The sequence below is a fragment of the Rhinopithecus bieti genome, unplaced genomic scaffold, assembly GCF_001698545.2.
Source record: "Rhinopithecus bieti isolate Rb0 unplaced genomic scaffold, ASM169854v2 scaffold_947, whole genome shotgun sequence".
NCBI classification, from domain to species: Eukaryota; Metazoa; Chordata; class Mammalia; order Primates; family Cercopithecidae; genus Rhinopithecus; species Rhinopithecus bieti.
In genome coordinates this window covers 2,535,685-2,548,128 of record NW_016803664.1, presented here as the reverse complement: position 1 = coordinate 2,548,128, position 12,444 = coordinate 2,535,685, and the positions used below count along the sequence as shown (strand labels likewise).

Sequence of the window (12,444 nt, the reverse complement as noted above, 5' to 3'; positions counted from 1 at the left end):
TTCAATATTTTATGGGGTCTTTTTTTTTTTTTTTTTGTCAACACTGCAGACAACCACCTGACTCGAGGAGCTTACCTATTTCTCATTCAGCCAATGCTGGAGCAGGTTATTAACGCCCTTGAAAGCAAGTCTTATACAGAGAAAACTTATTTTGATATATTAATGAATCTGATCTGAATGGACTAGATTGGGGGGATAGAGAAATGGTTGCAATTGTGCTCCCTGGAATAGCTTTGGAGTTTACTTAGATCTTCTGTCTCTTTGGGACGGAGCTGCTTGTGTTAATATAGCATCTTACATAGGATTGAGACAACTTCAATTTCCTATATAAAAAAATCGGGGGAGGGCAGTGGTTTTGGAGGTTATGGGGGTGTTCAAACCTCCCAAGTGACATCTGCTGTGACTGCATGTCTTCCTACTCTTTCCATTGGGCTGCATCTCTGGTAGGTGAACTATAACAAGAAACTAAAAGCTGTGTCCAATACTTACTAAACTGCCTTCTTTTCAACAGCTGGGGAAAAAATTAAAGAAAAGTCTTTTCAACAATTTTGCACATTTGGAGATAGGCCTAAAGTGAAGAAGGGATTTTTCAAATTAGTGTGTTGGAAAAGCAGCTGGGCTTTTGGGTTTGAAATCTGGTGCTGTCACTTACTGGTTTTGTGCCCTGGGAATATTTATTCCAGTTTTCATGCCTCTGTTTTTCTACAGGCAAAGTAGAAAATTAGAAAAGGTCCTCAACCAGTTTCTACAGCTGCTCCCACTCCCTCATCACCTCTTGTGGGCCTTTGGAAATGTATGTTGGTGGAGACATTTTGGGTTTTTGCAATGACTTGGGAGTGCCATGGCACCTAGCAGGCAGAAGCCAGAAACACCAAATGTCTTAACAATGCCTGAGGCAGTGCCACAAATGAAGGCATGCTCCAAATGCATTGAGCCCCGAAAAGAATCGCTGATTCTAAGGAACCTTCCAACTTTAACATTTCAGGACGTCCCTAAGCTGAGCTAGGAGGCACCACACACAGGCCGGAGTCTCCCAAATCCTGTCCCGCACTCTCCTCTACCTTATTAATGGCCAACTCCTCTTTCAGGTTTCGACTTGTATTTCACTTCTCAGAGATACCTTCCCAGGTGCCCATCCCAACGTCACTATTATATTATTATTTGATTCTCCGTCCCTCCGTCCCCCGCGCCAACTCTGTAAACCCCAACTACAACAGAGGACTTGGCTATTTGTTGACTAACACATAGTGCTTGGTGAGGTCACGCTGGCGCCAAATACTTTTTGTATAAACCTATGAACTGCTGACAACCGGATGAATGCTCACACGAGGGGAAAGGGCGCCAAGCCGAGGCGCCGGCGTCCTCCGACGTAATTTCCGCCCTTTAGCGCTCCTCCGGACGCCCCCTTCTCCCGGTCCGTGTTTGTTTCCGGCATTTCAATAAAGCTCGATTCGGCTCGAGGAAGACCCCGTTCTTCCGGGAAAATGGCGACTCCCGCTCGAGCCCCGGAGTCACCGCAGTCCGCGGATCCGGCGCTAGCAGCGGGGCCTGCCGAGGAAGCCGAGTGCCCGCCGCCGCGCCAGCCTCAGCCTGTGCAGAATGTCCTCGCTGCCCCGCGCCTTCGAGCCCCAAGCTCCCGAGGACTTGGGGCAGCGGAGTTTGGTGGAGCTGCGGGAAATGTTGAAGCGCCAGGAGAGACTTTTGCGCAACGAGTAAGCTGGGGTCCCGCGGAGTCTCCGCCAGGCTCCTTCAGCTCGAGCTCCCTGGGCGCTCCCCTCCCCTCCCCCACTCTGTTTCCTTCCCTGGAAGGTGACCTTGCCTCAGTCACATTCGCCTCAGTCCTACGGGCGAGTGGACGGAGGGCTTGCTGCCGCAGAGCCGTGTCTCTTCCTGGCCAGGCACGTATGCCTGCGAGGATGGCTCGGACTGAACGGCTACTTAGCGTTGCAGGCAGTTAGTAGCCCCTCGTTGGTTTTATTTACCCGGGGACTGTGTTGGTTCCATGAAGCAAGAGTCTTCATTCTAAACCCTTTTGTCGCCCGCACCCCTAACCCATAACAAATTGTCAGCGTCATCTCTGGATTATACGCTTACAGGAACCGTAGGAAATGGGAAGAGTGGGATATGAAGAGGGGTTTATTAGGCCGGGAAAGTTCGACCCTCATTCAACTGGTTGATTTAACGGATTTTAGCAAGGGAGCCACGTGATAAAAGTGATTTTGTTTTTTAGGCAGCTTTGTTTAGCAGCTTGTTGCAAAAGATGGTTTGAAGGAATAAAAAGCGGGAGACAGTAGATGGCTGTTTTCAGAGAGGCTCCCCACGAGACAGTTGTAAGAAAGTGAACTAGGAAGGGATTGGGAGAACTTTTAAGCATAGAGTCATTTAAATGTAGTTGACAGAGATGGCTGAGTTTTCCAATCTGTATGGAAGACCACTAGCAAAAATAGGAATATTCAGGGAGAGGAATAGATCCATGGTTGATTTTACGTGAGGTGTGCAGAGTTGAGAGAGCAGGACAGACATTTGACTAATTGAAAACCAAACACTTAAAAGCTGGAGAAGTTGTCATTAGGCTCAAGAAAGAGAGAACTCTGGAAAAATATAGAAAACATAGGAATTTCAGTTGTAGAGTGTTGCTAATAGTTGAAATTGTGGGAATGAATGTAGTGTCAAAAAGAACAAAGGACCTAAGATTTTTCTCTCCATTTATTGTATAATTAAAGAAAAGAGAATCAAAAAAGGAACTCTCATCCAGCAAAAGGGACAAATAAATAATTGATTGGGATCAAGGCAGGTGTTTTGACCTTGTGAGAATAGGTTTTTAATCTATAGCAGTGAATTAACTTTTTGGTCTCAGGACTCCTTTATACTTTAAGAATTTTTGACATCCCAAAGAGCTATTTTATGTGTTCTGTCTAGTGAAGTTTATTTACTTACCAGAAATACAGCTGAAGTCTTTAAAACATAAGTATACACAAGCACACACACATTCTATTCTAGAACAATGATGTCATCGCATGTCATGTAGCCTCTGGAAAACTCCGCCGTACCCATGTGAGAAAATGAGAGGGAAATAACATCTTAGTATTATTATGAAAGTAGTTTTAACCTAATAGGCCCATCCCCACACTCCACCCCATCCCCAAATTGTGGCGATTGCATTTTAATGACTACTGGTTCTTGGAATGTCTTATGTGATTATTACATGCTTAAAATACTTTTGCCGAAATTCTAATTTGCTGAGAGAAATGAGGCATATATTTCCTATTCTTCCTGCATTCCCTTGTTTTTTGTGCTGTTTGGATAATGACCGTTTTATTTGTTTTATTCCTGTTTTGGGGCGGTTAGAAATCAGATATTTGACTTAAAAATCAGCTTTTCTTTCTTTGAAGATAATGCTTTGCCTTTTAATGTTATATGTCAAGTTAAAAACATGGCTGCAATGTATATGTATTCTTTTCCATTTGACAGAAAATTCATTTGCAAATTGCCCGACAAAGGTAAAAAGATCTTTGACTCTGTTGCCAAACTGAAAGCTGCTGTTGCAGAACATGAAGAAGTTAGAAGAAAAAGTGAACTGTTTCACCCTGTTAGTTTAGACTGTAAGCTAAGGCAAAAAGCAATTGCAGAAGTTGATGTGGGTACAGATAAGGCCCAGAATTCTGACCCGATACTTGATACTTCATCACTAGTTCCTGGGTGTTCCTCTGTAGATAATATCAAGTCATCTAAAACAACCTCACAAAACCAGGGACTTGGACATCCTACTCATGAAGGTGATGGAGAGACTCCAGAGGTTGAGTACACAGTGATTAAGGGCCCAGCTTCCAGCAACAGAGACGGGGTACGGCCTTCATCTGAAGCTAGTGAGCATCACCCGCAGCATCGTGTTTCAAGTCAAGCAGAAGATACTTCCAGCAGCGTTGACAACCTGTTTATTGACAGGTTACAGAGGATCACCATTGCAGACCAAGGTGAACAACAGTCAGGAGAAAACGCAAGTACTAAGAACTTGACAGACCTTTCTAGTGGGATTCAGAAGAAGCCTCATTACATGGAAGTGCTAGAAATGAGAGCCAAAAATCCAGTGCCCCAGCTGCATAAATTTAAAACCAATGTGTAAGTACCATCGGAAACAGGCCTATAACAGGAACATGAATTTGTTAAACTCAAAAAGTTAAGAGAAACTGGGTGTGGTGGTGCTTGCCTGTAGTTCTAGGCTACTCAGGAGGCTGAGGTAGGAAGACAGCTTGTGTCCAGGAGTTGTAGACCAGCTTGGGCAACTTATAATAAGACCTTTTCTCTTAAATAAGTCAGGAGAATGCTCTAAGTTCCACGGGCTTTGTATGAGAACTACTTGTAGTTAGGAAAGAACATATTGTGGAAATACTGAGACCAGCCTGGCTGGAGTGGAAGGTTCATGTTGAAAAATATTTAGTTTTGAAACCAAATAATTGACAGAGTCTTAAATAGCACTTGGGAGAGTATTAAATTTCAGGATGCTTAGCCAATATTTCATAATAAACAGAGTTGGAGAGAATTTATTATGACTGCTTTTTTTCAGAACCATTTTTTAGTGTACAACTCTGATTAGTGTAGTATCAAAGTGTACTCTCTTTGATTAGTCTGTGAACTAAGGGTAAAGCAATTGCAGGAGCTGATGGGCTTTCCAGCAAAAATTATTTGTGTGCTCACTAAATGTAAGCAAGCAGCAGGTGTGGGGACACAGTGAAGTCGAGATTCTTAAACTCCTTTGCCTTTTTGATGTTATATCTCAAGTTTAAAAACATGGCTGTAATGTATACATGTATAATGTAATCCAACACTATGTTCTTCAAGGAGTTTCAGAGCTAGATGAGGACCCAAGGTTTACACCCTTGGAAAAGAGTTAAGCTGCATAATAACAGTTTCAGGGGAAGGAAGCTGAGAAGAGTTTGAAAACTGTGAAAATAGATTCAGGCAGGATAGGCAAAACTCTCCTTATCAGTTCCTTGCCATAAATTTGTTTCTGAAATTTCAGGAAAAGTAAAGTCTTTTTGAAAATAGTTGCTATTTACTTGCAGCAAATGTAACGAATTCAACTCAAAAGGTACCTTCCTATACCGTATTTACAAGTATGTACCATCAAATAGAAAGTTAAATTACTACTACCTTTCTTTGAAAAACAGAAAATCTCTAGTGAAAAGTGCCTAAAACATGCTTCTTTTTTGTTAGACTTTAACTCTACCCCAGCATTCATTTTAACTGCAAAACATTTTATTTCTGCTGTATAGAAAATCAGGATTATACTACATTAATGTGATCAAGTCATCTCTTGTGTACAGTGAGGTGTCTTTCTTCACTTCCAGGATGACATTTTAGAAAACTAGAACCATCATCTACTCAATAAATACAACAAAGAATACATTAATCCCAGTTCTGTATTATGGTCATTTAGCTGGGAGTGGGAGAGAGATAAGGGAATAGTGATGAGGGCTACCAAGAATTCAGGAAGTTTAAGAGACAGGGAGCCTTCTGTATAGTTAGAGGAGAACAGGAAAGACTTTGAGGAGTCCTTAGGCCATAGACAGGAGGGCTTTGAGGAGTCCTTAGGCCATAGACAGGGATTTAGAGGGTTCCATGTGAGAAGTGGCTTGGAGGTTGGAAGGTGGGGTCAGGTAGTGTCCTTTGGGTCCTTTCTGCTCTTCCTTTTGCATACTGTTCTGGTTTCATGTATCACCTGGATGCTGGAGGCTGACCCCTGTCCACCTCTATCCCAGATCTTCCCAGAACTTGAGGTTTGCATAGCCAGTTAACCGTGAAACTTGACCACTTGGGTGTTCCTAGGCACCTCAGCTTAATCATGTACAAAGTGGAACTTCTGTTTCTTTCCAAGGTAATTTCCATATTTCCTAATAGTACCACCACGTTCTTTGTTTTCTTCCCCTAAGGTATCTTCCATTTTTCTCATCTCCATATCTGCTAGCCATGAAGACCTACTTATTTCTTTGATCTTCATCTCTATAATTGTTCTTCATCTTCTGTTGAAGTGAAGACTCTCATCTCTCTCGGGCTATAATTGTGGCCTCTTCTACCTTTAGTCTTAACTACCAGTCAGTCTCCACTGCTCCCAGAGTGAAATTTGTAAGATGGAAATCTGAATTTGTTACGGAGAACTCTTCATTGCAGTCTGGGCCCAGCCTACTTCCCAGCCTTCTTTCTGGCTGTCTTTTCTGTGTAGCCAGAAAAGCTGAGTCTCTCTACCTTCTGTACTTTCTCTCACTCCCCTTGCTGGGATGCACTTCTTTCCTTATTTAAATGGTAAGCAGTTATTCCAAGACTGTTCAAAGGTTTTTAGAAGCTTTTCTTACAGCCTCCCTGTCTCCCACTACAACTGGCCATTTCCTTATGTTCCAATGTATTTTGTTGAGATACCTGTCATAGTACCTCTGGTATTATATTGCACTGAAACTTTACATGTTTCTTTCTTTCTACTGGGCAATAAGCCCTTTTGCAAATGTTCTTTGAATGAATAAATGAAAAAAAAAAAAAGCTCCAGATGAAATATAAGGTTTGAATAAGGAAGGAAAAGGCAAAGAGCCTGTATGCACACAAACACACCCCTGTTTGTTAGAGCAATAAATACTGGTAAACTGCTTACTATTACCTTTGGAGGAGAATTAATTGCTAAGGTAAAGGCCATTTGTGTGAATGTTTTAAATGTGTCTACAAATAAAATAGTCTGATTGTATAGCACAAGTTTTCCTTTCATCAGGTTACCTTTTCGACAAAATGATTCGTCTAGTCATTGTCAGAAGAGCGGGTCTCCTATTTCCTCAGAAGAGCGGCGGCGCAGGGATAAGCAGCATCTTGATGACATCACAGCAGCTCGACTTCTACCGCTTCACCATATGCCCACGCAGCTGCTCTCCATAGAAGAATCTTTGGCCCTTCAGAAACAACAGAAACAGAATTATGAGGTATTTAGAGTATTATTTTTTTTCTTGTCTGTTTGTTTGGTGCCTCTTACATAAGCCAGAATTTACTCCAGGTTCAAGGAGGAAGGAATGGAACAGAGGGGATTAGGTGCTTCCATGAGCTCAGACCTATGCCACTAGTTTTCAGAGACCTATGCCATTAGTTTTCAGAGAGTCATAAAGTTGCTAGAACTGCAGGAAATGGCTAGAGATGATCACAGCTACCTTCAACATGAAAGTGGTGATTTGCCAGGAAATGTGGGGAGACTATTGTAGAATTTCATGTCTTGAAGCTCATATACCTGCCTGTTCCTGTTAGGATAGTAGTAGCATCGCATCTCTCCCTTTCACCTTGTAAAACCTATGTGACACCTTCTCAGTGGTGGTCTGTAACCCAGACCCCTTGTTAGAGAATGAGGAAAATGTAGTTCCCAGGCTTCCATCTCCTGCAGTACAGGGGAGGGCATGAAGGAGTGGGAGGATAATGTTGTATAGCCAGCAGACAGTGAGACACTGCTTCAGAGCATAATCCGCAGGCCCGTGTGAAGAGAAAATATTTCCTGCTTTTGGCAACTTAATCAATTTTGCGTAGCACGTTGTTTCCATGTGTTTTGTATTGAACTTTAAACTTGTATGTTGAGATTTTGCATACAGAGTAATTGGATGGGAGAAAAGTGTGAAGGACCACAGGGGAATAGAAAAGTTTAGAAGTATTTAGTAACAATTTTAGCCTCCAGGAGAACGGTATCCTGTCTCACTTCCTAGGTGTTGCTTAGCTAGATTTTAGTCAGGTACTAGTGTACCAGCCAGTATCACACCAGGCCGTTCAGGGGTTCGAGACCAGCCTGGGCAACATAGCTAGACTCCATCTTTACCAAAAAATTAGCCGGGCATTGTGGCACGCAGCTGTGGTCCCAGCTACCCGTGAGACTGAGGTGGGAGGATTGCTTGAACCCAGGAGGTCGAGGCTGCGGTGAGCTGCAATCGCACCACTGCGCTCTGTACAGTCTGGGTGACAGAGTGAGACCCTGTCTCAAAGAAACGCGGCGAAACAGGCTGTTAATCTGCCTTGGCTTTTCATAAAAGCCTTGGCATGGATTGGCATTTTCAAGGTGCTCTTTTTAAAAAAACCTATGTTCCTTTCTCTCAGTGCATTAAAATTACTGCCTAGTTAATGACCGTAGCATTGAGGAAGTGTTTGTTGTCTCTGGACATCCTAAGATATTTTTAGGTTGAATTAAACCCTTCATCTTTAAATTGGTTTTCTTGGCAGAGGTAATAGCTCCCAGTTTTACTTACCCATATTCATGGCTTAAAGAGGAAGACATCAAGAAACTCAAGAAAGCATGAGAAAAGGGAAGAACGGAATTAGGAAGGACATTGCCACCTACCATGAGTTGGTGGTGAAGTCCTTAGCAGTTTTTAGGTACTTTGCCAGTGTCTGAAATTTACTTGGACTTTTTATTAGATACTAGCTGTAGGACTTTATTTGGAGAGGAATAGTCAGCTTTTTAGTATTAATTTCTTAATTTTCATTTTGCCATTGAAATGTAATTCCCAAGTCTAGAAGTCATGATTTTTATTAGGGAAGAAGGTTCTGTCAGTTGTAGAAATCTAGACAATATTAGTCATTTTTGACATTTGATAGGTCAAATTGTTATGTGAGCGTGTATACATGTGCATGTGCCCACGTATTTAATGCATCTGCATTTATAACTGTTGTAGTGCTAAGCTGATTACTCAATTTCTTATATAGAGGAATGTATTTCAATGTAATGTTGTATATTAATGGAGGTCAGTAACTTCAACTGTAGCAGGCTGGTGCTGTCTAGTAGGCTGGTAGCTGTCAGAAGCATTACCCAGTTGGGTCTGATAGGGCACAGCCAACAGGCTTGTATTGCCCAAGGGAGCACTCAGTGAGGTGTCAGTACCCCTCTTATCGCTGATCTGGATAACTTCCCATTGAAAAATTGAAAGGAAGAGATGTGAATGTGTAACTTTTTGCTTTGCTCTTTGTTTTAAAGGAGATGCAAGCAAAGCTCGCAGCGCAAAAATTAGCTGAAAGACTGAATATTAAAATGCGGAGTTATAATCCAGAAGGGGAGTCTTCAGGGAGATACCGAGAAGTAAGGGATGAAGATGACGATTGGTCCTCTGATGAATTCTGAAGATAATCTCCTAAATCACTGACGTTGAGGTGTCATCATCTTACATCAGACTTTCTAACTAGTATCAAGATCAGTGTCAGATATTGTTGAGGGAAGTAATTTTATAAAGTTACACAAAGGTAGTTATAAAAAAAAAACCTAGTTTGTCTTTCAGAAGATGACTTTCATGTGCTTGAAAAGTTTAATTTTTGAATATTGTGTTTAACCACATGGTATTAAAATTTTGCAATATATTGTGTACTGGTCTGATATTTTAGTATATAGTAGAACATACTTTTTTTCTTTAAACCAAATGAAAAGAGATAACTTTGCTTTTTTCCTTATTCTTAACTATCAAATAGCATTTATTACATGTCTTTCAGTGAAATACTTAGTTCCAGGCACCCAAAATCAATTAGGAAGACGTAGTTCCCTTCTCTTTTGGGTAATGAAGGGAGCAGTCTAAAGAATTGTATGCATGTTTGCATGGGGTTATTGAGACAATGGATGTGAAATACTTAGGAAGACATGCATGGAGAATGCTTAACAAATGCTCTTCTCCTTTTTCTGTCTTCCCTTAGGAAGAATGTGCTCTCTCTTCTGATTAGGAAGGAGTTCCCTTTTGAGTAGATGCTGGAAGGTGGAGGTTTTTTGTTTGTTTGTTTGTTTGGTTTGGTTTTTTCTTTTTTTTTTTTTTTAGAGTCTTGCTCTGTCACCCAGGCTGGAGTGCAATGGGGCACTATCTTGGCTCACTGCAACCTAGGTGGAGGTCTTTTTAAATAACCTCGTGTTACTTCAGGCAAATCTGGTACAGGAAAAGTCCAAGCTAACTGAGCTAGGTGAAGGCTTGTGCATCACCTGGCTTGAGTTCCTTGCTGTCACAGATGATAGGTTCATGTACAGAACATTAATGTTTGGTAAGGAAAGCTTTTTTTTTGTTGTTGTTGTTAAAATTGTCAGTACTTTACTTTTTTTCCCCCAAAGAGGCAGATATAGACTGCAGAAACTTCAGTCTCATATATAAATGTTCATGTCATTTTAGAGGATTATATGATTGTCTCCAGAGAAATTAACTTACATTATCAAAAAATTCTTTGTCTAATATATTGGAGTCTTTAAAAGTGTTGAAGAATAAAATATTAATTAGAACAACTTCGAATGCTAATGGTGATGTTTTACTGGGACTTAATTAAATACAACTTTTACTTTTGAAAAAGACTGTTCACATTTGCTTCCAGGTGTAGTTATTGCTTTCAGTCCTCACCCACTTCAAGCAAATGTGAAAAGTATACTGATCTAAGAGTCTCATTAGTTTTAGTTCTTAAAAGTAATAGTAAATGATTTCGCAGCATAAAATTTGATGTTATTTCTGGAAAGCTGGATGATATGGAAGAGTTCATGTGCCTGGACACACAGTTCCCTGTAATCCTTTCACCTAGGGAGATAACCTCTGTTAACATTTTGATGTTGTGGTTTTACTTATTTTTCTATTCATAGTTATACATTTATTTTCTCAAAAATGCAATCATAATGTGCATTGCTTTGTAGTCTGCTCTATGTATTGTCAACATTTTCCCATATTAAATATCTTGCTTTTTAGATAGCTGTAGGATATTTTATTTCATGGGTATACCATAACTTTAAGACTGATTTCCTATTCAGCAATTTGATTATTTATTATAATGTAATCTGTAAATAGTGATGTGATTAACATCTTAAAATAATCACATCAATACAAAATGACTTATTTCCAGAAGAGACCGCTCTAGAAATGAAATTGTTAGGTGAAAGTGTTTTTGAGAATCTTTATATATAATCACTCACTGCAGAGATCATGTTCATTTACATTCCCATTAGCAATATATCCAATGCTCAGAATTGAAAATTACTACTTAAAATCTTTGCAAATTGAATAATTACAGAAAAGGGCTACATTTAAAATTTGTATTTTTTTTTATTACTTAGTGAAGGTTGTGTTTTTTTTCACGTTCATTGGCTATTCTGTATTCATTCTTTTGAGAATTGCTCATTCATATTTTTTCGGTTACCTGGTGAATTTGCTCTTTTTTTGGCTTATAAGTTCTTAAGAATGTCCGTCCTTTGTCATATGTTGTAACTTTTTTTTAGCCTTGTCATTTAACATAGTTTGTGATATTTCAGTGTAGAAGTTGTTTTCTTTAGGAGTCTACCTTTGTGTATGTGCTTGAAACTATTTTTGTAATCCAAGAATGGATAAATGTCCTTATCTTCTTCTAGTGTTTTCTTATTTCACCTGTCTTTAAAAGGAATTTAAATTTTGTTTATATACATTAACTAAATCAGTACAAGTTTGGGGTGAAAAGGAAATTTTTAATCCATCTCAAATGTATTTGGGTATATTATATAAGGTAGGGATTTGATTTTATTTTAAAGAGTTTACCAATTGGTTCAGTATCTGAAACCACCATTTCCCCTCTGATTCATAATGCTATTTTTATGGAATATTAAATTCTTATGTCTTTTGTATCTTAGGCCAATTTCTCGGCCTTCTGGGTTTTTTCTACACTGTCAATAATTATCGCTTTAATTGGTGTTAATATTTGGAAGTACAGGTTCTCCCTTGTTCTTTTAAATTTTGTGAAATATAACTTACAAATAAGTACTTAAAACAGAGTTTAATGGGTAAAGCAACAGCTGTGTAATCACAAACCAGATGCAGAGGAGGTCCTGCCAGCACTCCAAAATCTCCTTGTGTCCCCTCTTGACAGTCACTCTTTCCCCCAGAGGTAACTATCCTGACTTAAATTCTCCCTCTGTCCTTTTAAGAATTATTTTACCAGTTATGTGTGTAACAATATGGTTCACGTTTTGCTCACTTTTGACTTATATAAAAATAGAATAATACTGTATGTTGTGTTTGGTGTCTTTCAACATTGCATGTAAGATTCATGTCACATGGTGTGTTTCATTCATTTTCATTGCTGTGTAATGTGCCATTTCATTAATACCACTGTTATTCCACTTTGATGAGTACTTTGAGATTTTCAGTTTTTGGCTATTATAAGTAATGCTTCAGTGAGCATCTTTGTGCACATAAACATGTTTCCATAGAATGTGTACCTAGGAGTGAAATTGCTCAGTTATAAGGTATGCATACCTTTAAAATTTTATATTCCCGCCTCTGCTTCCATGATGTATGAGTGCTTGTTCATCAACACTTGGTGTTGCCAGATTTTAATTTTAGCCAATATGATGTTTATATAGTAGGTGTTCATTGTGTGTGTGTGTGTGTGTGTGTGTGTGTGTGTTTCTCTCTTAGATGGAGTCTCGCTCTGTCACCCAGGCTGGAGTTCAGTGGTGTG

At 39.8% G+C, this 12,444-nt stretch overlaps 1 protein-coding gene across 1 annotated transcript; it reads left to right on the top strand.

Annotated features, from left to right (window-relative positions):
- Positions 1-1,277: 1,277 nt before the first annotated feature.
- Positions 1,278-11,988, top strand: POLR2M (RNA polymerase II subunit M). Its single transcript, XM_017896462.1, has 4 exons — positions 1,278-1,712; positions 3,472-4,119; positions 6,755-6,959; positions 8,981-11,988. The coding sequence occupies exons 1-4, from the start codon at positions 1,600-1,602 to the stop codon at positions 9,122-9,124; spliced, it is 1,110 nt and encodes a 369-aa protein (XP_017751951.1). The 5' UTR covers positions 1,278-1,599; the 3' UTR covers positions 9,125-11,988.
- Positions 11,989-12,444: the final 456 nt, after the last annotated feature.

Coding starts and splice junctions, on each gene's coding strand:
- POLR2M (XM_017896462.1), top strand. CDS start 1,600: ATGTCCTCGCTGCCCCGCGCCTTCGAGCCCCAAGCTCCCGAGGACTTG. Junction 4,120..6,754: donor CATAAATTTAAAACCAATGT/GTAAGTACCATC, acceptor TCCTTTCATCAG/GTTACCTTTTCGACAAAATG. Junction 6,960..8,980: donor AACAGAAACAGAATTATGAG/GTATTTAGAGTA, acceptor TTTGTTTTAAAG/GAGATGCAAGCAAAGCTCGC.